Below are 26,372 nucleotides of genomic sequence, written 5' to 3'. Positions count from 1 at the left end.
AAAGCCACTTCTAGTTCAATAGTTTCGCCTTTGGGCCAAAGCGAAGGTTCTACATGTACATAGTACCCTGCGAGCCACCTCTAGGGTGTTTGGCAGGGGGTGATCAATCACCAGCATGCAGCATGTAATTGGATTCCCACATGCACTTAAGGGATGGGGTGCGCGGTGGTGCGGCAACGTCTGTATTGCATTTCCACCCTCCTCCGAATCCCTGCCTTATGCCTATTATCTGGAATTTCAATGTTTCAAGGAAGAAGATAGCTAGGGCGGAGACATAGGCGTAGCCAGGAATTTCGTTCGGGGGTGGGGGTCCAAAAACCAGGGGGGGGGGAATATTTGAAAAACAGGCTTCTAAGTAATGGGTTTTTAACACTTTTCATAATCGAAAAAACTTCATTTGTTGAAGAAATATTTCGTAAATTCATGATTTTTTAATATTTTCTTTTCTCTAGAAAAATTGTGTTTATTTATATTTCGGGGAGGGGGGGGGGTAATTTATAAAACAGGGTTAATTTTTGTTGCTTCCGGGTCGAAGCTCTTGTACCCATTAACTCAATTTTGGAACCTTAACGTTACCGTACGCCACTGAAGAGATTAAAAGAGTTAAGTACCATTCCTTGGAGTAACGTGTCGCCCATTATTTATTTCGTAACGAGGCGAAACTAAATTTAGACCTCATATTATCGTTTCGACCCGGGAAGAAATGGAATGTATTTTTTTTCATTTTATTACCGTCCTTGAATGAGATGATCGGGGAAAAATTCATTCTCAACATTCCAAAAATCAAAACTCCTGCAGGATTGCTGACGAATATGTTGTGGATATAACATGGAGTGTAGACGAAACATGAGAGGATGCTGGCCTCAAAGGTTGAACGCTGACAAAGCCTGTGATAGTACGTTAACATTATCTTTTGTTCAAAGCCAGTCAAATATGCCAATGAAATTTTTAATGCAATCGGTATATCGTTTATATCAGATTGAGCAGAGTAAAAAGCAGGTAATGGAACATGAGGAATATTACTTAGCAAAGCTCTTATAATTTTTGGTCCTTCAAGAACAGGCAGGGGAAATGATTGTATCTTAGATTTTGATATACTGTTGTGAAATCGAAGCTCAGTAAAGGTAGCGCTTCAGCTGGTTGCCAATGCAATTTAAATCAAATGAGTTTCATCCGAATACATGAATTTCTCTCTGCACATCGTCTGTACTTTGATATCAACTAGGGGATGGATATTATTCGTACCTGTACACGAACTTCTGGCCCAATACTTTTTTGATTATATTTTTGTCGTAATAATACCGAAGAGCCCGGCTTAGCTTATCATAGTTCATATTTGTCTTGTTTTTGCGAAGTCCCCACAGCCTTGCAACTTCCTCCGCATTCACGAGCTTGAACTCCCCATCATTGTTCGTCCACGTGATGATGTCTGTGTACTGGTTGCTTAGCAGAAGCTCCAGCAGGAACTGCCACAATGTGATGTTGGTTTCCATGACGCCAGCTGTATGGGTGAAATAAGAAAGCCTCTATTAGGATCCCAGGCATGAAATTCGCACCATAATAATGACTAGCAGGGCCCACTAGGGCGGATCGGAAAAATCGATATTTTCAAATCCATCTGGGCCAATGAAAAAAGTTGTGGGACTGTTAAAAAATAAGCCCATAACAAATTTGAGACCTTTAGGTGAACCCCGGACCCTCGCTTAAATGCCACTTATGGGGGGGGAGGGTCAAAAATGGAATATTTTAATATTTTGTGGTCATTCCCTATAGATTTTGCCGATTTTCTGGCCATTAGGAAAGCAATTTCGTGCATTTTGACGTATTCTCCACCGTTAAGCTACAAAATGCCTAATTTGAGCGCGAGTCCGCGAAGAAAATATTCCAACGCCCACGCAGCGCCGCGGATGGAAGAGCGGCAGGCCTCTCCTGTCCCTTCCTCCCTCGCCTCTCCCCCTCCCACGCCCTGAACACTGCATAATTCATCCTGCACGGGCTTCTAGGAGGGCGCTCGTTTTTGATAATGTAAATCGGCAGATGGTAGAAGGTAAAATAGAATTCATAGTGAGACGACTTGTCCCTTTTTTGCGTCTCGTCAGCGTTAAACAAATCGACGTTACCAACTTTAAGAGAAGTGATGAAATATATTTTTTTTTCGCGATATTTTTAGATCCAAGAACGCAGCCAAGGAGCCTATGGTCTACGAAGAAGCATCTCGAGTGGCTAGAAATATGTGCGAACTTTGGTTACGCGCTTCTCTTCCGGTAATGTCCGACAGCTATGACTAAATGATATAATTTTTGTTTTTTTTTCCTAGCGAACAATTGCAGTAGAGTTTTCTCGGGTTTCGCACCGGCTCAGGTCCTCCATATCTCCTTCGAACGTTTCGATGAACAACTCGCCCAACGTCATCAGGGATTCCCGAGTTGTTCATCGAAATGCTAGAAGGAAATATGGAGGACCTGACTTGGTGCGAAACCCGAGAAAACTTCATGATGAAATGGATTTTAGTGGGGCCGGAGGCCGCTCCCGTCCCCTTCTCGCTCGCTTCTTCCCTCCCCCACGCCCAATATGCACCAACATTCACACCAAGTGCGTCTTTCTTCGTTTTTATTACTAATATTTGATGTTTCAGCATCGTCTTGTGGGAATCACGAAAAAATACTCAATTATCTGCTTTCTAGTATTTTCTGTATTTATTATGTTAGTGTCGCTCCTCGTCTTTCGTAGCTGTCAACTAAGTTTGGGTGACCTCTTTCACGAATCTTTCGACCGCATGGGTATTACAAGGGATATTTAACTTCGCTCAAACGATTTTAAAAGTTTTTTTTTTCAATTTCCACTGCGGTAAGGCCTGATATAACTGGAGGTACCGTGGTCTCTCCCCAATTGATCATCAGCAGGTAGTTGATATTGAAATCTAGTCATTGAACAAATATGGGGTTGTTCGGCACGCGCGACCTTGCGTTTTTCTTGCGTTGCTCTAATATTTTTTCCGCCCATTCCGTCTCACATCCTCGCGCTCACCAGCCATAATAGCGAGCATTACATTGTCAGGGTGGCCGAAAACCCGTTCCTTTAAATTACCGGACATATGACTGCTGTCAGCTCTTCCGGCAGAGTTCTCAACCAGCTGATGAGCCTCCACAAATTTACATCACCATCGAACATGAAATTATCCATCCTGCTACATTAGAAGCCAAAAGGGCGAGTAAACATTTAGAATTAAAGTCATTAAATCTATGAAATTGGCGCTTGCATACCTCGTGAACACGTAGAGCCTCTGCAGCCCATTGGCCAAGTGTAAGCCAACGGGAATGGGCCACCTTTCCTTTAGTTCTTTTTGCCAAATTTTCGGAGTAAATTCCTAAAAACACAGCATTGAAATTTTCCATAAGATATTGCTGATCAGTGTTCAGCGTAGTCAATATCGGGAGACAAATTTGGTAGTGTAGGCTCAAACCCTACGACACCATGATTGTGTCATTATTAAAGCTATGACCATATAGGTCCTCAAATCGGGACTCCCAGATCGACCTAAAATTATTATGTCGCAATAATAATTCAACTTATTGCAATTAGCAGAGAGACCACTGCAAGAGACGTTGGAATTGTGCTTGTAGCGAAGGGATGATGCCTCCTTTCTGGGCGGTATTCACTTCATACCACAACATCCAATTCCTTTTATAATTGCTATTTCTACCTCTTCTTTCGCAAAGAAATCGAGACGCTCAGATTTAAAAACTTTTTCGAATCCTCCGACGAGGGAGGTGAGCCCCAAAAAGTGGGATCCCAGTTCTTCAACTAACACCATATGTTCCTATATAAACTTGGATTGATAAGCCCTCTTGCCTGTTTTCATCAGTGTAAGTTTACGTATAGTCTTTCATTCCATTAAAATGGAGCCCTTTGATGACTTCCTTTGATTCTTCTCTTTATATTTTCACAGTAATTAGCATATTTTTCTGTCTACGTAAATAATTCCGGTTCACTACCTTGGATGTGTCTTACGAAGTTATGATTTTTGCGTCAGTTAAAGTTGTGGAGACAATCATTGCTGCTGATCGGAGTGACACGCTGGTTCATGCATATGGCTCTACAAGGGCATACCCAGGATCAAAACTAAGGGGGGGGGGCAAGCCTTGGTTGTTGTAGGTAAGATTTAAGCATGGAAAAGGTTAATGAAATCAACATTTTAAGGAAAATGTAACAGCTCTTTATTAGTTTTTAAAATTATTTGCTTGAAAAAATATTATTTTCCTTAAAGACATTTGCGATTTTTGCTTCTAGAATTCCACGAGTTAACTTGCTGACGCTGTCGAGACTCGCCATGGCGGATGCGGATGGATGGGGACCACGGAGTTTACGTTCAACTCAGACAGACTGACGCGCTGCAAACTTACATGTATGGAAGATAAAATAGTTTACCCGAGTAATTTACGTTTCCAAGACTTTATTCCTCCCGAAATAGCTAGAGTGCATTAATGATTCATTCTTACCATTCCTCTCGTATTTCTCACAGGCAAGTGAGAATGCCCACAGTCACCCGTAAGTACGGCTACAAACTCGTCAAGGAGATATTTGCTGTATAAATTGATCATTTGCTGAGATTCGAAGGTAGATCTCCCGATTCCAGGTTACTAAAGCATATTCACCAGTTACACCACCCGTCCGTCGTAACACGGAAATGGGAAGATATGGTTTAGAATCCTGGTCGAGTCAAATGACTTTTCCGCAATTAATTTATCCGTGTGTTGTATATTTCTCAATTGCTCTCCATTTTAGGCTAAAAATTGGCCTGGCAGAGGATGCAAGGAACAAGTTTCTCAACGCTGGTATGTGGTTGGGCTTTATGGACATCCAGGCATGTAGATGAAGGTTAAGTAAAATAAACATTTCTACATTATTCCGTACAGTTAAATGGAATTAACCGAGCCCGTTTTCACATTCTTCATAGAGATTTTCCAATGCAATGTAGAAATGCAAGTAGCCAGCTCATATGAGCACAAATCAGAGCACAAATACGTAGAAGGGGGGAGAGGATATATGGGAGGAGGGCCTGCTGGGATGCGATTCTATCTTACGACCTTTCGACCGATGCTATTTTGTCCTTTTTCCTCAACGTATCACTGCACTGGCTTAAAGTCGTCTCATAGCGGTCCCAAATTGAAAAAAGCAGGCAAAATTAATAACGCTGTTATTACTACGTATGTAATTGATATAGAGGTCATTTCCATGGGTTTTGATCCTTTAATTCTGGATTTTTTTATGTATTTGTAATACTTTTATAGTTGTTTCACATTTTGTTTGAACAATTACTAATTTGAGAAACCCAATAGAATTAAACAACTTTCCGCGGTATTAAATACAAATGAAGCATCTCATAAAACTACAATAGATATTAAAAAGCAGATATTTAATGAATTTTATTGTTTATTTTTGGACAATCTTTGAACAATTAATTTTGATTGAACCAAGATTTTCTACTTTCTCATGTATTCGACGGTATTTGATACCGAGATACTCGTATTTGGAAGTTAATATTATAAGTCTGTGATAAATATTATTGCACTACATCAATTGTTTAAAAAATATAATAACTAATTATAATTAGGTTGACATAGTCAATTTTATAGATATTTGAAACGGGCTAATGGATTTGGAAGCATTTTCAAACTAGGTCCCTTCTTTCACAATTTTCAATGAAGGCACTAATACATGCAATGAACTGTCGTAAATAATATTTCATAACTCCTATGAACTCAAGTTAAACGCCAAATTCAATGTTCCGATTGCAACAAGCTCTTTTCGCCCTGTAGAATCAAATTACCGGGCACATAATTTGGTATGAAATTTAATTGAGATTTTACTTTCACTAGGGTTTATTAAACCTTCAAAGAAATAATTTAACATTTTTCCTTATCCTTATCCAGTCATTGTTAAGAAAATGATAATACACTCGTAATCATCGTAATACACTCATAGTCAATAATAATTCGGCATTTGATAGTTGAATTCTGTTAGCGGTGTAGCTCCCTCTTGATGATATATCCTTCCTAGAAATTCATCACCATATAATTCTCAAGTTCTAGGATTTCAATTCTAACACCCAAGTACTGCACCATTGATTCATGGCTGCGAAATCCTTTTCTAATGCTAATCTATCGCAATGACCATAAAATTCTCTCTATATAACTACATCTTCTGCGAGGAGTCGGATTTTGTTCATGTCTGCGGTTGTATTGTCATTAATGTAAATAAATAACAGCAGAGTATCTATAACACTTCATTTGGGTACACCTGAGGTAACTCGAATTGTATCCGAACTATCTATATCCAAAACAACACTCTGTTCATGATCGTTCAGGAAATCATTGATCCAACCAATGACGTGCGTATCCATACCGTTTGCTTCCAAGTTTTGGATTAGCTTTCAATGCGGAACCTTATCGAATGCCTTCATGAAGTCTAAAAATATGGCGTCGACTTGAACATATCTGTCACCCGCGGATAAGATTTCGTGAACGGAGAGAGTAAGTCGAATTTCACAATATCATCCTTTTCTAAATCTGTGCGGTACTTTTGCTAATAGATTTTGGCTATCTAGATGACCCATTATCGAACTGAAAATAATATGATCCAATATTTTGCAAATAATGGAAGAGAGATAGGCCTTAATTACTAGCCTTCTCCCTATCCCCACCTTCGCTGTTCGTTGTTTTCCAATCTTTATTAGGGATTATGTGTTCTGTTGGGGATTTTTAATCATTATTTGACAAACCCTCATTACTGTCATCCTCACTTTGCTCACTAAATTCTTCCAGGATTAGTAAACACTTTACCTCGGCAGGTAATAGGGTAGTTTCCTTCATCAAAGAAAACGAAAGGCATTGATTGCGATTCGTTACCCACCATTAGTGTATTCATAAAACAAAAATTATTTGGTTTTTGAAATACCGGTTTAGACGAATGGCAAGGGTCAAATTTTATCCTCATTTGAAAAAGGCCAGATTGGCGCCCATGCGATTCCACTCCACGTGACGTCACAGGGACCTAGTTTCTACACGAGAGGATAGGAGTTATACATCGTCTGAGGTTACCAATGCATGCATGAGGCACAGAGCTCAGGGAAACATGTCTTAATAATCACCTATTAAAACTGGCTAAGGTCGGAAAGTTTTCTTCGTTTGATAAGGTATTAATAAACCTTTTTTAAGCCAAGCGCTACCAGCCAGCAAGGTACTCAGCTACCCGCTAGCATCCTGCGTCCTATCAGCGCTCAGAGCCTCGATCAAGGTCACCTCACAAGGCGGGAGGGGGAACCATAAATGCGTCGCACGGACTTTTTACCATCATTCCTACTTACGCGTCACGTTTTCGCGCGCTTGAAATTTTTCACTTTTCATTTAATCGCGAAAAATAGATATCGTCATTTAAAATCTAAAAGCGTGAAATACGTACTCCAGGAGTAATAATCTTTCGATTTAGGCATTAAAAAAATAATAGGAAACCACCCTATTGAAGTAATTTCCTTCCTTGAACCTTTGAAATTCGAGATATTAAGGGGTCTGAAGTGAGGAGCATTCTGCTGAACAGGTCCCCACTTGTTTTGATCCTACAATATTTCCTGGTATGGTGGTCCCTGAATCTTTTTATGTCCTTAGTTCTCCTTCATTGCCTCCTCGGGTAAGTGGCCGATAGAAATGCCAACTTCTTTGGCGATGGCTGATCCATGTGTCAGTTTTCCTGCTCTTAGCCCTTTCAATGGACTCCTCAAATAATGTTTTTGATCGACGAATTCTAACCTTTTTTCAGCCTTGAAAAGTAGCGATTTTTATTTGCATGTAGAAGTAAGGAATATGGATATCACTATAAACTCATCACAAATCCAGCATCTTCGTAAACTTACCGAATGTACTAATGTACTGGGAACACATTTAAACATTTTTTCACAAAGCTTTTTAAGATAATTTTTGCATTAACGTTCACATCTAACTTTAATTTGTTGCTTAAGTAGTCCAATACGTATTGTTTCTTAATGTTTCTTAAACGATGTTGATCCTATCCACTTTCATAAAATTTTTCTGAAAACGCGTGAAATTTAATGTTCCGATTGCGATAACCTCTTTTCGCGATGGGGAATCAAATTACCGGGCACATATTCCATTAATAATATCCACTGAACTCATAGCCGAGTGATTTTAAGGTAAAAACAACTATACCAAAAGTAAATGCCATTATTGCAACAAAAATAATCATAGAAATGTAAAAGGGTATTAAACTACGCTACACCAAAACTTTATGGCCTCACTTCTTCCTGCAATCTTTTCAAAACTTCGAGAATACTCGACCTCTCCCACGCTCGAAGTAACTCACTTTCACGTCATTCTTTGGGCAAACTCTGAGTGAAACTGAATTTTAGCGCTAAGTTTTTGGATATGCGACGTCTGAAGTAATTTGAGTTTCCTAAAGGGTGACGTTTGTAATCCTATCATCTACATTTTTCAAGAAAATAAACACGTGAAGGCTGAAAAGGCTTACTCCGTTCATCTTGAGTGGCCGATGCGCAATAGAGTATTCGCACCTGAGAGAATTACGATGGAAATGCAGTTGATACGATGAAGTGTAACATAAATACCATCATTTTCGATTAACAGCATTAATTGTTGCTTACATTGTTTAAAAAATTAATATTAAATATGCATTGTTTTCGAATCGATATCGAGCAGACGAAAACTCTCAGCTATTGGCTCTTCGGTATGTGGCGTAATTTCGTTCTACTTCGAACTTTCATACAGATACGAAATGAAATATCTACGGCTCTATCTTATAGGCGTGCAAGGTGACTACGTTACGATGAACTAACTGCTTGTGCATTGGAAAACGTTGATGGATCTGATCGGAGCAAAGGAAAATACGTTTAAGTGAATAGCATGGAATAAGGTTTCATGAAGGCCTCTTCAAATAAACTCCCGAAGGTGGATGCTTTAATGATTGGTCATTTCCTTAGTAGCCATGCTGATTGTGTTGGACTATATATGCCGCGACACAGTTTTAATGCTGCTCTGGCGTTTTTCTGTTCTGTGGCCGTGTTTATAGAAATCGGCGGGAAATCTTATCAAAAATTAGGTCAAAGAGAATAAAGTAAGAGTGTTTGTAACGGTAATTAGCCAAAAGTTTCTAAGCACGAATCGAATGTTTACGCAAGTAAATGTGTCGGTTACTATCGATATTTGCATCATTATTTCAAACACCGACCTTAATTTAAACGAAGAATTATTTTATCTTCTATTATTATTTAACCTAGCCTTGAGAAAGTAATTCATCATATTGATTTTTGGCCCATGGTGACTAAATTCTTTCCTTGGGCTACAACCTTGTCGCGTTGGAAAGGCTTGCGCGTTCCTATGACCCTTAGAGCTGCGCTGGCGGGATTAATTCGCAATTATTCCCGGTAGTGCCACCCATGCCAGATAGGTCGAAGGGTAGGAGCCAGACGAAATGAATATCCATGATTCCTAATTCAACTGTTGCAACTTCTGCCCTATTCAAGCTATGAAAAGTAACGAATAATAACTGGAGTAAAATTCAGGTCTAGTTCAAGCAGTATTCTAGCCTCCATTTCTTTGACAAAACGCACTTGATATCTACGTATTTGTTCTACCGTAGCATTAATGTAATCAAAAGCAATTTTTATACAAGTTATTTACATTTCGCCAATATGAATATGTCAGTCAGCTATACATTTGCTTTTGTGATGTTTATGAATAACATTTGTGCGGCAAGACTTAAAATTATGTTATTGAAAATTCGGGCCGGGTGTCAATACTTCGATGGCAATCGATTCTCGGGCTGGATATTAAATGTTTGATTGTATGACCAGACGATTACTTTTCACTCGTTCGGTATTAATATGCCTCTCTTGATAATTAATCTTTAAGTAATTGTTTTAACAATTTTAAATTTGGTTCGTTTCATCTACATTTCTTCACTGTAGAAGTTTATAGGTTTTCAAGATACAAGCTTTTACTGTGGTTTTTGCGACTATCCACCTATTCATATTATTACTTAACGGTGAAGTTAATGGATAATTTTGTAATGCACTAGCTTAGACTCCACGCACATATATTTCCGCCGTTAATTTTTAGTTTTAATTCGTGTTTTTTATTAACTCTTAAAATTGAGATTGTTTCTATAACTCATATGATAAATATTTATGTAAGATGTATGGGTGCTATTACTTGATGACTTTGCTGTCATGAATTAAGCCGTGATATTACAAGGATCATCACTTTGTAAGGGTCACTATTAATGTTTACGTCAATATAAATCTGCAAACGAAAGCAATTGCGAGAACCGTAGAGCAAGAAGTACTAGTAGGTAGTTCAAGGTAGAAAAGTTGATAGAGAGGTCTTGTCGTCTACGTAACCGAGAAAATAAAATGAATGATAAGATATAGATGATGGGATGAACACAAGTTGGATATAGTCCATGAGTCATTCCATCTAATATCTCACTTAAAAAGTACCTCACTATTTTCAGACTCGGTATTTTGCCTAATAAAGGTTTCAATTTTTTTAAAGTTCACCTCCAAAAATCGTGCAAATGCTCCATTCATCACTATCGTCCAGTGATCTGTGGTTGAGTTTTCCCGGTGGGTGAAATAAATACCATAAGTTTTTTCAGCAGTCGTTTGCAATGCATGAGGTTATGGAGGCCGATACGTAGGTGACACAGGGTCAATGTGTCGCGTGACGACGAAAAATAATCCATCTAACGATAGGACAGGGTGGAGTAGCATTTTTGGCATTTTTTCTCAATGCATTCAAGTTTTTGTAGATTTCTATATACTCAGCTGCGTAATTTAGTTCCGCAATTATTTCCCTCCGCTGGAGTTCTTAGGAGACTATTTTTAGGAGAGCATTGGCACTGGCAAATAATAAGTAACGTCAGCTGGAAACCGTTTATTAAAAAAATGTACTACTTGTGAGAAGATATTCATGAGGTATTATTCATTATTTGTAATGAAAAATAAAATATGCAGCAACATTGTATATTACCATAAATATTTCGTCGAGCCCTTCCGCGCGCCAGACCGGCCGCCGCCCGCGTCAGAGCATTGCATCATTGCAGTTAAATCAATGCTGTGGTCCGAGTAGCAAATATTGGCAAAGACTTTCTTTACTGCTGCGTTGCATATACTGCCCCATTTGTATTCATGCAAAAGTCTGCGTGACTGAAAGTAACGCTCTAAACAATATTGTACATTTTATTTGAAAATTCAGGTAGAAAACGCTTAAGTTAAAAAAAATACATAAAATAGTTAACATTGTAAAACTCGAATGAAATATATTTTTCACTATGCGCTAATGTTTATGTTTATTGGTAAAATGTTTTGGCTAAATATATTGTGTAAAATTCGTCCTCCACGATGCTGAACATCTTCGAAATCGTCCGATTTCACACAATTGTCATTTTTACGATGAATGCTTCATGTTTGACGGGTTCCTGTAGCCGCTCTAATCAGCAAAAATTCGAAATAAGTAGCGTATTTAGTAGACCATATCCTGTAGAATCCGAGCACAACATTCAACAATTCCTTGCAAAAATGCGAAAAAATTACTTTCGGCCAGCTTTTTTCGATTTGGGACCACTATGCGTCGCCATCTAGGAATTCAGCGGAGGGTACATTGAATAGACCTTTGACCTGTAGCTCAAGTATAAAAAATTTTGGAAACACTCTGTTAGAATATTGATATTTAATATCCAGGAAAACGTTTACAAGGATCGAATGTGTGCACCCAGGAAAGTTCAATGTGATAGCTTAAGTTGTGAATGTGACATTTCGCGATCGAAAAAGTGATTTGGGACGAAAGATTCATTTGATATACTTAAGCAATTCGATGCTTTCTTGTGAGTCAAGTCTAATTACCAATGGTGCGAGGAAATGCAGCGTCCTTCCCTGCCCCTCCTCGCCGGGAATGAAATCACTCTCTTGGCCCTCTCGCGGATGTTAGGCAAACTTTGTTTTTACGCCCGCCTGAAGCCACCATGTCTCTGCTGTACGCACAATCACTCACAAGGGGATGAACAATTTACTAGGGCCGCCCTTTACATTGGTGTTCACACTCCGCTTCGATCATATGTATAGAATTTATGCTTACAATGAAAAGGATTTTTCCTTCAATTTTGTGCTTAGAAAATCATATATATTGCCATTCCCCAATGGAAAATTTTTAAGTAATATTGCTTGCAAATGGAATTTCATTTTATTTATATGGGTCTCCATGGCTATGTAAAGATAAGGTATCAATTAAAAAGACAAGATATTCACGGTATGGGCTGCTTTCTGGCACGCTGTGACATTTCCTCAGTTTGTTTTATTTGTAATATTCATTGTTTTGAGCGGCCTTTTTACTGGCCGATTATTCGGAATAGAATCTGGACTTGACCCATGGTATGTATACGATGGTCACGGAACAAATTGTAATGGCTTGTGAGATTGTCGATGACAGGAGTCACGAATAATAGCTGAAGCTGTAAGTGGTGTCTGGAGGGTTGAAAATATTTGATGGTCTTCGCTAATTATTATAGCTGAGTCTAAAGGGAATTTTTCAGTAACTTCAGCCGTAAATGGCATTGTATATTTTATGTGGAAGGGCAGTGGAGCAATATAGTGGGCAAAGAATCTCAGTGCATGGAACCTGCACATCTTGAACATAGCGGTGCCAGTGAAAATGGTTTTCTTCAACAGTCCTTTGGTTTTTAAAGTTTATTTTCACGTCATTCTTAAAAGCATCAGCTATAAGTGAGGTTTACGGAGTTATCATGTTGAGGCTATGATTTTCTTTGTAAACATTGTAATTGAGCAAAATATAATTTTTGTTGCTACATACTTACAGCAAAATAACTAATTTAAGAGCGTGTGCGTCTGAACTTTAAACTGTAATTGTAATGTTATGTGCGTCTGAACTTTAAACTATAATGGTAGCTGAGGCCAAGGGGCGCAGCTAGGAATTAAGGCTAGGGGGGGTTTCAGGCGCAACTAATACTGGGGTGCTTGGGGTATTGCATACCCGCCAGGGTAAGCGGTAGGTGCGGGGGCTCTCCGCCAGAAAAAAAAATTTAGATAGATGGTTCAAAATGTTGAGTTTTACGGCCTTGTGAGGGATATTTTGTTAATCATCACACTGTTCTATACGCAATATTAATCCAATTAACTAAAATAGATTTAACATAAAATTTCTCTGAGCTCTGGGGGGATTTTATTCCCCAAACCTCCCCCCCCCCCATCGCTGCGCCACTGGCTGAGGCAGCCTCACGATTAAGTCTCATTAGCGAATTGAAATGACAGGTTTATTTTTGTCACCTGCCCAAGTAGAGATGTGTTCGGGTTGAGGAGGTGGTGGCAGGCAAGATGGCTTGATCGCGTGGACGGATTTCTTTTACAGTTTACTTTGAATGAAGTCTGGAATAATCCCAGACTTGGAAATTTAAATGCAATTGCGTGTCAATTAGGCCCATTACCTCCCATGATAATGCTCCCCATACCAAGTGGCAATAGAATCAATTATAATTTAAACAAGCCAGAAACGGCCGTGTTAGCGAGAATAAGTAGGTCATAGATGTTGAAGACTTATTTTCTCAAGCTCCTAAAACATTAAAAATTCTATTTTTAACAATTTATACTCTGAAACTTAGTATTTTGGTGAACCATGTAATATCATAGATCTCATTTCCTATGCATACATGAAATAACACTCCGATAAATGCACGAAATTTAATTCCTTGATAAGGAGTATATAACACATTTCCCGATATGGTAAAAGTCTCATGCATGATCACGTTCCAGTCAAGGAATTCAATGAGAAATAAGGTCGATAAGCATTTCCGGAAACTCAAAGGACACGCTCCAATCACGTCTTCATGAAGGGTGATTATATAACCTCTCTGAAATTGAGCAGGTGCTGAAATTGCGTAACACGTGAAAATAGATGCAATTTTCTCAAGAGATAAACTCCAAAATTAAATAATAGCAATAAAGTATGAGTGTCCTACCGTTAGCGAGTTGATCTGCGCTCGTAGATGCGATTGACTTGGTGCAGTTACGCTAGTTTCCTATCTGGACCTATTTCTTCGCTCTCGGCTGCTAAACGTATCGACTCGTTGCCAAAATGCTGTGTTCAGCTTGGGAATGGCTTATGTTGAAGAATATTACTGAATAGAGGGAGAGATTATGTGAGTTCTGCCAAGTTGGGATTTTATTTCAGTCTTCAAGGCCTTTACCAGTAAAGGTTTCTCGGAATGGCTTGTTTGGTTTGTAAGGGAGGTGCACACTGGTTGGGGTCGCCTACAGGACGGCCTGCTAAAGATCATGCCAACTCGCATAACCCCTCCAACCCCCCGAGGCGCCTTACGAACAAATCAAGGAGGTATCGGTAGAGAGAATTGTCCGTAAAATCCTGAGGGCTCGTAGCTGCGCAGACAAGGGTGATGGCGAATATTCCCTGGACGGTAAGGACTGATGATTGCTGGTGGGCCTACTTGAGAAGGAAAACTGATGAGTATTAGGTAATAGTATCAGCATCGATCGTGGTTCTCTGGTTCGGAGCCGAGTGAAAGGCATAGATGAGAGGCTGCGTCGTGTCTTCACGGACATGGAAGCCTCCATCGTGGACCTCAGGCCGGCAATTCGATCGTGTTGGACCCCTCTGAATTGTTCGGGAGCCCATGGCGCGACCGATTCCGCTAGATGTATAGCGAGTAGCATATTTGAGAGCGTAAGTTTTTTTAAGAGTAGAAAGAAGGGCAGAGTGAAGAGATTATTGTGGTTTAATAAATAAAGGGGTAAATTCAAAAGTTCTCACAGACAAAAGTTTTCCCGGATTTGAGAATAGAGCAGTAGAAAGAATAATCAGCGTTTCAGAATCAGCATTACGAATTTTCATTAATACATCTAGTAATTTCAAGCCATAGAAACGTCACTCTTGCCATGATAAACCAATACCTTCCGCAGTCGAGGTAGGTATTGGTTTATCGACGTAGCATAAAAAAATCGCAGATTTTCTCCGTTTATTATTGAGCACCGATGCTGATTTAGTGATATGAACTGAGAGTTGGTTGTCAAGTGAAATAACAAATGCCGAGATATTTCCCAGTCTTACCCAGTATACAGAAAAAACCGAAAGGAGATAGTAGGAATATGAGTGTTTATAGCTGTAATGGATGAGATTGAAAGTAGAGCTGAGGGTTGTACAGATAATCAATGAATAGAGCAGTGGCATAACTACAGGGGGGATGAGGGCGATAGATCTCCCTCCAAAGCCTCATAGAAATAAAAAAATATTTAAAACCATTGTCTAGTTTTGACATAAAATAACTGCATCTCCTTAAAGTCAAATCTTAAGCGCCAAAATGATATAAAATGTATTTTCCAGGCATTCCGTTTTTCAAAAAATTTCCCGGTTGCCTGGGGGAGGGGTCGCCACCCCAGGTCACCCCATCGCCCCCAAGCATATTCCTAGATACGCCACTGGAATAGAGTATAGTGTATAATCAATTGCTAGTCTAAAATGATTTTATATGGTGGTACTACAGGCACCGTGACTCAAATATAAATAAAATTTTAACCGTTAGAAATACAGGCTAAGCGTTTCATGAAAAATATAACGATTATAATGTTATTATAGGTGTTGATTTCAACTTAGCGTGAATAGATTGGAAGATATAGTTTTAAAAATGGCGGGAAGGGCAAGGAATTATTGTGAAATACTGATCGATACTTTTACGTCCAACAATATGCACCAAATGTTAACCAACGCCGACAAGAGGAAATAAGATTCTAGATTTCTTAGCGACAAATATACCTGAACGCGTCCTTAATATTTCATCCATAAATGGCATCGGTGGTCATAGAGCTGCGAGTGCTGGTTGTATACTAAAATCCGATTAAAAAGATAGCCAGTCTGAGAAAAGTATATTTATTCCATAAGGCTGATATCGATAGTTTAAGGTAAGAAATGGCGAAGTATTATGAAAAGTTTAAATATTTTAGCGAAATCCATTACATCGGAGGTGCTTGGATTGTTTGTTTGTAGTAGTTGCACTCAACCAGCCGTAGATGACACTTTACCTAGTAAACAGCATAAAACTAATGCGGAACCTAAGAAGTATTATGGTGATGTCCGTAAATTTCTTAAGCGATAAAGAACCATGTATTCGAAAATTAAGAATGCCAGTCATGATCTCCGCGAAGAAAACATAAAAAATTATCTGAGAAATGTAGGACAGCAAAATGAACCACAAAAACGGCTTTAGGTAGAGAATAATGGAATTTTTGGCTGAAATATTAGGTGAAAGTTGGGAAGAAAATCCGAAGACATGTTGGTCTTACGTGATGGAGGTCCACGGTAAAAAAATGCACGGTAAGGTCAGTCAAAAACGGCAATGAAGAACTAGCGATTTCATAGCACAAGCGAATATCATAAACTCCTTCTTTCAAAGAGTATTCACTACCTGTTTTCAGAAAAATACCGCTACCCATGTTAGATAGTATAAAACTCCAATGCAGTCAATTAGTATTTCTTGCCATAGTATTTAAGGTCACCTGGAATCCATCGACACCAATATATCCCCATGTAGCGATCAGATTGCCGCGAGAGCTTATGAAGAGCACTGAAATTGCACCGGTTTTGAAATTGGTATTTGAAGAATTCCTCATCGTGTCCCTCGAGATTGGAAAAAAGGGACGTCACCCCTATATTTAAGGGAGGGGATACAGAAGATCCTAGTTACTATATACGTGTCTCCTTGGCGTCTATCTATGCAAAATACTAGAGCACATAGTCATCAGCTCAGCAATGAGGTATTTAGATTGCGAAAACTTGTTCAGTCAATATCAGTATGGATATCGAAAAGGCAGGACGCGCGAGAATCAGCTAGCCCTCATTCTACATGCCATTCTTTCCTCTGGAGAGCGGCACTTTCAACGAATCTTTCAAGAAATCAAGAAATACTTTCACACGCTAGTGGTGGCTCGCACGGCACCTCGTCGATGTATATTTGAAACGGCCGTTGAGCCACGCGGCGGGACAGGTGCTCGCTCCTCCTCAAATGTGCTCATCTCGTCTCCCTTGTTTTGAGCAATGCTTGATTCTTCGCGGTGGTTGGCTTCGGCCGGCAAGGGTTGAGCTCACCCTAGACGAAGCTACAAGCTGGTGTATACATCTACATACTACCCCGCAGGCCGCCTAAAAGGCGTGTGGCAGGGGGTGTTAGGACACCAGCCATATGCACATAAAAAGGAAATGCTCTAACGATGTTATGACAGGCATTTATTAAAGTCCTTAATGGTTCGGGGGAAAAAAGGAATTCGCATATCTATCCGTTCGGCAAAATATGTCTCTTAATTTATCGCTTCTGTCGGGCCTGGAAATATAGTGGTGCTCTAATATTATGTTCTCAGTGTCGCTTTTAAAGATATCCATTCCCAATTGTTTCAATCAATTTAAACCTAGGGCGCAACCTCCGAGTCTCCCAGCCTAATTCGCTTAACATCTGGGAAACGCTGTCTGTACGCTCGTAGCAGTTTTTGACGAACCGCGCAGCATTTCTTTGTATTTTACTCAGTTCGCGGATTAATTTTTTTCTGCACCGGATCCCATACGTTCGCTTTATGTTCAAGGTGCGGTCGGAAGAGTACGAAATAGAACCTTTCTTTTACTTCCTCATCCGAAAATGTTTACGCTCAATCTTTAATCCCACAATACGCTTCACGAATCCTAATTTCTTCAGCGCTATGCCGCAATTATTCCTTGTATGTATTCCCCACGAGGGGTTTGAGGTTACCGTTACTCCTAGGTACTTCACTTCGTCTGTTTCCTTTATATTAATACCATCCACAGTATAAACATGTTTAAAGCTGGACGAACTCTGCAAAATATGCACCGACATGCATTTTCTCTGATGAGGCTCGAGTCCCCACTCATGACTCCACAAATAAACGTTGTTTAAATCCGATGATAGAATTTCATAGTCAGAGTGATCACTAATTTCGCGATAGATGACAGCATCATCAGCAAATAAACGTATTTTATTTCGGGAGCAGGGGTCAATATTGTATATAATGGACAAAAGGGGCCCGATTACGCTGCCTTGTGGAACACCTGATGTCACTTTAACTACATCAGAGCTAATTCCGTCAAGAACTACTTTTTGTTTAAGATCCTTCAGAAAGTCGCTTATCCATTTTACCACTGCTTCGTTTAATCCGCTTGATTGTAATTTTTATAAAAGTTTGTTGTGAGGCAACGTGTCGAAAGCTTTCTTAAAATCTAGAAATAATGCGTCTACTTGTCTTTTCGATTCACCTGATTTGAGAACGTCGTGAAGAAAGAGCGCGAGCTATGTTTTGCATTATCTACCTTTTCCGAATCCGCACTGACAGGCATGGAGGAAATTACGACTGTCCAAGAAAGTCATGATATTGCTAACGACGATATGCTCAAGTATCTTGCTTATTACCGATGTTAGTGAGATTGGACGATATTTGCCGGGGTCATGTCTGTTTCCATTTTCGAATATGGGTGCTACGCTTGCAATTTTCCAGTCTAGCGGTAACTTTCTATTGAAATTTGTTCTTCTCTTGCTCCATAAATAACTATTAGACACAGCATTAACGTAAATAATGATCTAATTAATCTTTAATGGGACTCGTCGTTATTGTCTCTTTGACTGATGGTTTTTATCCGGTAACTAATCAACAACTGTTAACCCTTGACAACCCTTTTGATTTTTCTTTTAATTTAAATCAGCTATCGATCAATTCATTAACTTCAACACTTTCCTTCAGATAGTGACTTCTTGAATATTATCTCTAAGTAAGGTGCGATTTGTGGAGCTAACTCCTTCAGGACACGCGCGGGTATTCCCTCCGGACCCTGAGATTTACTATTCTTTATCGATTGAAGTTGTTTAGTCATCCTATCGCGTCGTACAGCGAGCGATAACGGCGGGAGGGGGGGGGGGAGAAAGTTATTTTCCTGGGTACCTCGCATTTCGAGTATTTTCGTTTGGGCTGTCCGAAGGCTTTACCCGGGGTTTGAAGCCGGGACCCTTCCATCGACAACCGAGGATCTGGAAGGTTCGAATATCGTGCGAAGCCTTCGGACGAGGACCGCAAGCGAAGATCCTCCGAGTGCGAGGTCACAACACGAAGTTGGGAAGGCGCTCATTTCCCCGCCTCTCTTGACGGATGTTCCACGGATGTGGGGAAGTGAATACGGACGATGAGAAGGCGTGCTCACACTTGGAAGTGGTCACCACCCTGAGAGACTTTTGCTGTCACTGCAATGGGGACATCCAAATTCGAATCGAAAAACAATTCGTTTCACGGAAGGGGGGAGAGAAGTTAACAACGAAAAACACTTGTCCATTCATCCTTTCTCTGGTAAGTTTTCAATGCTATAACGCCACATTTTTCGCCCAGTGTTCCATTAGACGTCATTAGGTGATGTGATGCGTAGTTTTCCGCGGCGTTGTCTAGATGTTGTCTCCATGCTTTTGGGTTTCACCGCGTGGATTTTATTTGCGACGACAGTTCGACATGAAGACGTCGGTTGGAATACCGGAGAAACTGTCGTCGCAGAGAAAATATACGCGGTGAAATCCAGAAGCATGGAGACATCGTCATTAGGCAGGGACGCCGACTTATAAAAAATATTGGGGGGGGGGCCCAAACCGGGAATCTTTCCCCGGGAAATTTTATAAGTAGTGAGTTTTAAGTTTTTTAAGTCTTTTAGAAAGGTCGTATGATCAACATTAGAACCTTTATAGCTAGAATCTCGATATCTGGACACTCAGAGGAAAATCGACAAGCCTGACACATTTTCTCCTCACACCTATAACGAATTTTGAGGGGGCTCGGGCCCCCTCAAGCCCCATGGAGTCGGCGCTGCTGTCATTAGGTGATATTGTCATTGAGGGAACCCGATCGCTGAGTGAAGTCATGGCTGACAAGCAGGCCCCGCGACGTCGATCCAGAGCAATCCAAATATCTAAACGAATGAGCAGATGTAGTTGCCGCACAAGAACATAATGTCGGGGGGCTGAAGCCAACCTGAGCCCTCCCTTGCGTGCTTTAAGATGTGGACAATGGCATCATGCCCCATTGCGTCCCAATGGTTTCAGTCGTTAGGGTTTGCATGAATATTGTCGCAAGTGAAGTACTTCGTGGCACAGAGGATCATTACGATCGGTCACCATTCTACTCAGTGCATTCTCGTTAGAAGCAGTGACCGGTGGGCGCGAGGCCTTTGCTTTCATTGCCCACGAATGATCGTGACGGATTGCAAAGTGTGCGATGCATTGGTGGGGGGTGGGGGGGTGGGGCGGAGAGTTCGGACCCCTTTTGCGAACCTCGTTCACAAGGGCGGATCCAGGATTTTTTCTGGGGGCCAAAAGGGTCTGACAGGCAAACAATCTTCTCATACCTTTTTTACATACATATGAAAATCAAGATGCAACAATAACTGTAAAAAATATTCCTTCTATTTTAATATCAAAGTCATTAATGATAAATTATTGAGGCTCTGTATTACACAAAACAAAACGAGCGTAATGATAATCGTATAAAAATATTTGTCTATTTTTCAAGCGTCCGCGGGGGGCACGTGCCCCCATGCCTCCCCCTAAACCCGCCTATGCCCGTACATGGGCAGGAGGGGGTGCTATTTCCCATCAGTAAAGATAAATGCTTTTCACGACATAATGCCATAAATATTCAGTTAAAAGGAAAAATATTGCATGCCAAGGAAGGACCTCACGCTTTACGGGCAAATCGAACATCGATCAAAAGTACAACGGCAGGGTTCGTCATATAGAGTAGGAATAGCTCTCGGCTGCCTTCTGGCTTCCGGAGATTATTGGTACCCAAGGCGAAACCTGAAGACTGCGAAGAATGGCGTTGGAAGCACACGTCGGTGCCAACCAACCCCGGGGCGAAACATACAGTGCTATCTATTGTATGCACTGAACCCTTCCCTCATATTTGGTATGGTATTTGGAGGAGGCTACGGACAGCTTAGGTCATTTGCGCCTCGAGGGAAGGGTAGTTAAGGATGGGTGGAGAGAAACCCGGCGTCGGCATTAGCCTGCTCTTAACGAAAGGCGCCAAGGGGATCACGGCGTAATGTCCCATCCGACGGACGGCGTGTTGCGTATGAAATTTTCTCATACATAGATTCAAGCAGGGATCGGGCAGTCACTGAAAAATCTCTGCCACCGCCGGGATTTGAACCCGAGCCCACGGAATGGGAAGCCAACACTCTATCCACCACACCTACCTGATCCCCCCTCATACTTATCAAAGAGGAATTACAGTCTTCTATTTTTAGTTTCCATTCCACACTAGCACGACACTACACTGACAACGTAAACAAATACGCGAAAATTGCAATTGTATTGTGGCTGGTTGAGAGGAGTCAATGGTCCCACTGGGGCAGATGCAGTTGCGTCTTTGGCGCGTCAATTCAGAGAATTAGCGATGAGGAGGGGGAGGAAAACCGTTGTCACCCTCAATGGCTCACTCGGCGCAGATAACTAGCAGGGGGGAAATTATTGTTGTTGTCCCAGATTCGAACCAAGTTCTTCAAGTTGCACTTCGAGTGCTCTAATCTAACTGATTCAGCTATCGCACTTTGGCTCCGTAAATATTTAAAACTGGCTAGTTACCTAATATTTCATGGAATGTGTCTCCTGCGAAAATCATAGTATTGAAAGATATGATTATTAATTCGGGAACTTGGTGGCGTGCTTACGCACAACTGCGGGCTAGCATTTCATGTCCGAGAGGACAAATGAACACGAATCACCACACATGCACTTCGAGTAAGACGGCTGATTCACTGAATGGTAAGAGCACTCTGTGCGGAGTCGGGAGTCTGCTTTGAATGCAAATCAAGGCTGATATTTCCTTCTCTTAGAAAATTCTCCTTTGCCATAAGTGAAGCTGACTGGTGGGGAGATGGGAGTATTCCTGACGGGAAAAAAGGCAATAAGGTGGCTACACTGTTCGGCGAGTGACCAAGAGGCCACCGCTCTTTGATGTGCTTTGGCTGCTTGATCGACACTAAATGCACAATTCCCATCACTGGTGATTTGAATTATTTCAGCAGTTTTACCTATCGAAAAAGTCCTGCCATCACCAAACAGTCCACAGATGGCATAAACTCAGTGCCACTCACACCTCTCTTGCCTTGTTTACGTACGGCCTAAATATCCACTCACTTTCCCAATACCCTCAACGGGTGCACTTGTTCGCAGATAAGTCACACGTTATATTATACATGGTCTGGAACACAAACTGTACCGTGCGACGGAAACTGAGAACGTGAAACGCGAAAAGATGAAAGCTACAAATATTTATAACGGAAAACGACACGGGTTACGCGCTATTTTATCCAGTCCCTAAGGTTACTTGAAATCATCTTTTCGGGTGGTATCGCGTTCACGTTTCTCTTCACACGATGTACTTGGCCTCCAAGCGTCAGCGGAAAATGGTGCGTGGAATGAGCGATTCCTCTTAGTGACACGCCTTGGCTCACTGCACCCCGCGAAGATGCCGCACCCGCAGCTCGTACCTTGGAATCCCTGGATGCGATGGCGGGCCACGAGGCACGGCGGCGCGGCGGCGAACATGGGTGCCGCACGTGCCTCGGCCGCCGCTGCTCCTCGGAGACCGCGCGCGGCCGCTCCTGCTCCTCGGCAAGCGATGGCGGGGGCTGCTTGCTGCCTCTCGGGGGGGCGCTGCTGTCTCTCGGGGGCTGCTGGGCCGCCGCCTCACGTTACTGGAGTCAAGATCGAGTGGGGGCTGACTCGGATGCGGCCCCCGTCGCCCCTCCCCCATCCGCCGACAGCCAATGGTATGAACGAGCCGCAGGCAGCCAATGGGGGGCCGCTGGCCCACACGGCGCAGGCCAGGTAGCCGCGCAGGCCGGAGGCAAGGGGGGGGGGCGTAAAGGGAGGGGGGGCTGTAGTCGCGAGCGGGCGCAACCCCCCCTCCCAGTTCCAATCACTGAAAAATCCTTTCACTCGAACAAAGTGCTCTGCCATGACAATGCTCGCGACATTATCCGCGGCCAACGGCTGCGTGGCTTTCCCGCGAAATGAGGAGTGTTTCCTAATGTCGTGTGCTTGTCAGAGGCGAGCCTTCCTCGGTGTTGTTTTGTTTGACATCGGCGTCGTCGTCTTTCATTTTCAGCTGCTCTCTCGGAGTTCGCTATAATCCCCCGAGGAACAAACGCTAATGCACTCAGCAATCATCATATCGATGCTCCGCCGCCAGACACGCTGCCGTTGCTTTCCGTCATTGTGATCTCGGGTTTAATTCTTATCGGGTTTTCGACCGAGTGAATCTAGCTGTCCTGGATAACGTTTCGATTAGTGTTCCGGTAATCATATGCAAGGCCTTGAAACAGATGAGGTAGTCGTTCGTGGAATCTTGGTCGGAGGTCGAAAGCCTCATCCTGCGGAGTGAACGACAAAAATGTTATGCCGTACTTCTATTGACTCACTGTTGTTTATTACAAATTATCCGTAAAAATAACATGATGGTGATCTTTAACGTTGCTAAATCCGAATGCTGCAAACCAGCAAACACAAAAACAATCAAAATTACCGAACTCTAAATCGCAGTGATGAAAAAGCGTTAGAAATTCTAGCTGGTATGGTGCGGAAAGGAGCTACCCTCTAGATTCATCACGATGCACGCCTATGTTCTGAACGCGTTCTGGTCTTACTTGTGATCATAATCACTGACAGCGAGGGGTGAGAAGTCAAGTGGGCAACGGAAGATATCCGAGGAAAGAATTAGCTATCCCTGTAACTGTCATAAGTGTTGGACGGATGAACCCCATTCGGATCTTTGCAAGTGCTCGACTGTGATTGGAGGAGGTCCAATGCTCAGTTTGAGAGTTGTTGATTGGATGGGTCTTATGTGATGAGAGGTCAGCAAGGGCTACGGACCACGCAGTGGGCGAAATACCTTGACTCACCAATGTGATTTACTCCTTTAATGAGAGGCAATCAACCAGCCGCGAGAAACTTCACTTCAGGGAGATCCATTCCAGTAAAAATAGGGATGAACTAACGAGCGACCTTGTGGATATCCAAGCGTGGTGCGAGGAATGACAGAATAAAATGTGAAAAAATGTGTAGCAATGAATTTCTGGCAAAAAATAACTCCCCACAAAATAGCTATATCATCCAGGGTACCCAATTAGTGACTGTAGAATCCGTGAAATATCTAGGAGTTAGGTTCGATTATGATCTATCGTGGAACAAATATATTTGGAAAGTAACAGGTCAAGGTAATCGTAAATTGGGTTTCGTTAAAAGAATATTAGGAAATTGCGACAACAAAGTGAGAGAAATGCTGCCAGGTACGTGAAAAGTCGTCATGATAGTCTTGATAGTGTCACTGACCTCTTAGATAGACTCAGATGGGAATCTCTGTCAGACCTTTGACAGAAAAATAGACTAAACCTATTATTAGATAAATACTAGGGCAGTGTATTTTCTGACGAGGTTAGGCATATCTTACGAGCGCCAACATGCTGCGGTAGATCAGATAATATAAATAAAATGAGAAAGATAAACTGTAGAACATACAGATTCAGAATGGTTTCTTTTCCACAATGAATAAAAGATTATAACGGCAGCGTTAGAATTCACAAATGGATTAGATGACTTGTATTGTCGCCTACTAACGTTTCTGAATTTTCTTATTATTTAAAACAGCATATTTTGTATGCTCTAGCTTTATTGGCAGATACCCTTATTAATTAGTTGGCAGGTTTTGCCTTTACATGAATGCGGTAGTATAATTTGTTAGCATGCGAGAAAATTACATGTCCATGTGGTGTGCATGTGGGAATCCTATTGCATGCTGCATGTTGGTGATTGATCACCCCCTGCCAAACATCCTAGAGGTGGCTCGCAGGGTAATATGTAAGTCACTTATCAAAAGATAAGAGAAGAAGTTTATCCAGATATTCCTACTTTTTCCTTTTATCGAACCCCGTGAACATCACATTTCGGTGAAGATCATTTTGTCAAAGTTGTATCCAAGTGAACTGTGAGTTCTGTGAATTGAGGAATGGCAGTGACCAAGAAAATTCACTAATATGTACTCAAAATTCAAGAACAAGCGGTAGGAAAGGCAGCATATAGTTTGATTTTGTTCTCCGGAATGTGGAGAGGAAGAGACGCAAGGGGCAGAGGCAGGGGCGTTTTGGCCAGGTCGGCTGGTCGGCAATCGCCAAGGGCCCCGACCTTCGGGGGCCCCCTCAGCGCTCGCGTCTACCGTTAATCGTATGTGCAATATAAAAAGAATTACTTAAACCCTAGAACCAAAAAAACTTAGTTACTTAACTTTTTTTGCTACTCAAAAATTATGCGTTTTCATTGGTTGTCTTACATTGTATGAATACTCAGTATAAAACGATCATATAAAACTAAATAAAACAAAGGTGTCAGAACATAAAAGAGAACTTGATGCTTTTATAACGGTTATTACAAAAGGTTACTGTAGGGGTTCTTCAGATTTCAGCGCAGTTTCAAGGGAAATATCTACTAAATAATAGATAATGGAAGCATAATGCATAATTAAATTTTAGAAACTGTGAAATTCTCACTTTTCATAGTATTTTTTCTTACGAAATTGCTATTTTAAATTAATTTTTATCTGGTTTTTAAGAGCCAGAATAGCGTCAAAATCCATTTCCAGGCATGCAATTTCCTGAAATTTTCCGGGGTGGGACCCCCGAATTCCCCGGTAAGGGGGAGCCCATCCTGAGACCCTGACCGAGGGCCCCCAATCATCCCAGACCGCCCCAGGGCAGAGGAAAGGAACGTGCAGAATCTTGATCAGAATTCATCATGATCTTATAAATGAGGTGTGCTCGTCGCGATTGACTCATTGTGGCCGTGCTCTCTGATACTCTGCAAATGAGCTCTCTCGTGCCACGCTCCACTGCTCAATGTAGCGACACTCCTGACGATCCGAACGAAGATCATTTGCCAAACCTGAGCCAGATTATTCGATTCTGCGTTCGCCAAATCTATTACTCAAATATATCGCTTGGTTTTGATTTTGTTAGCAATGCAAGCACAAGTGCTCATGTGTTCATGCTCGTCCATCCATTTACTTGGAAAACGGTAATGTCTCGGACTTTTTTTGGTTTTTCCTGACTGCATCAATTCTGTATCCATCGCTGTCGACGAGCTTTTCTCTTCGATTGCGTGAAATTTTGCTTTTTCGAATGAAAAATAGTGTAGCAAATTTTGCTTTAGAAAAATCTTCCCAGCGCAATTTA

At 41.4% G+C, this 26,372-nt stretch overlaps 1 protein-coding gene across 1 annotated transcript in view; it reads right to left on the bottom strand.

Moving 5' to 3' along the window:
* The window catches only part of LOC124171475 (ETS domain-containing protein Elk-3-like), a 29,474-nt gene extending 6,615 nt beyond the window's left edge, over positions 1–22,859 (bottom strand). Inside the window, exons 1-2 of the mRNA XM_046550652.1 lie at positions 22,638–22,859; positions 1,246–1,501 (exon numbers count right to left, since the gene is read on the bottom strand). Of these exons, the coding sequence (XP_046406608.1) occupies positions 1,246–1,501; positions 22,638–22,695 (314 nt within the window). The 5' untranslated portion in view covers positions 22,696–22,859. The remainder of the gene's footprint in view (positions 1–1,245; positions 1,502–22,637) is intronic.
* Between the last annotated feature and the right edge of the window lie 3,513 nt (positions 22,860–26,372).

Source organism: Ischnura elegans, chromosome X (genome assembly GCF_921293095.1).
Source record: "Ischnura elegans chromosome X, ioIscEleg1.1, whole genome shotgun sequence".
Classification (NCBI taxonomy): domain Eukaryota; kingdom Metazoa; phylum Arthropoda; class Insecta; order Odonata; family Coenagrionidae; genus Ischnura; species Ischnura elegans.
Note: the sequence above shows the minus strand (reverse complement) of the source record. Positions and strands in the feature narration are given on the sequence as shown.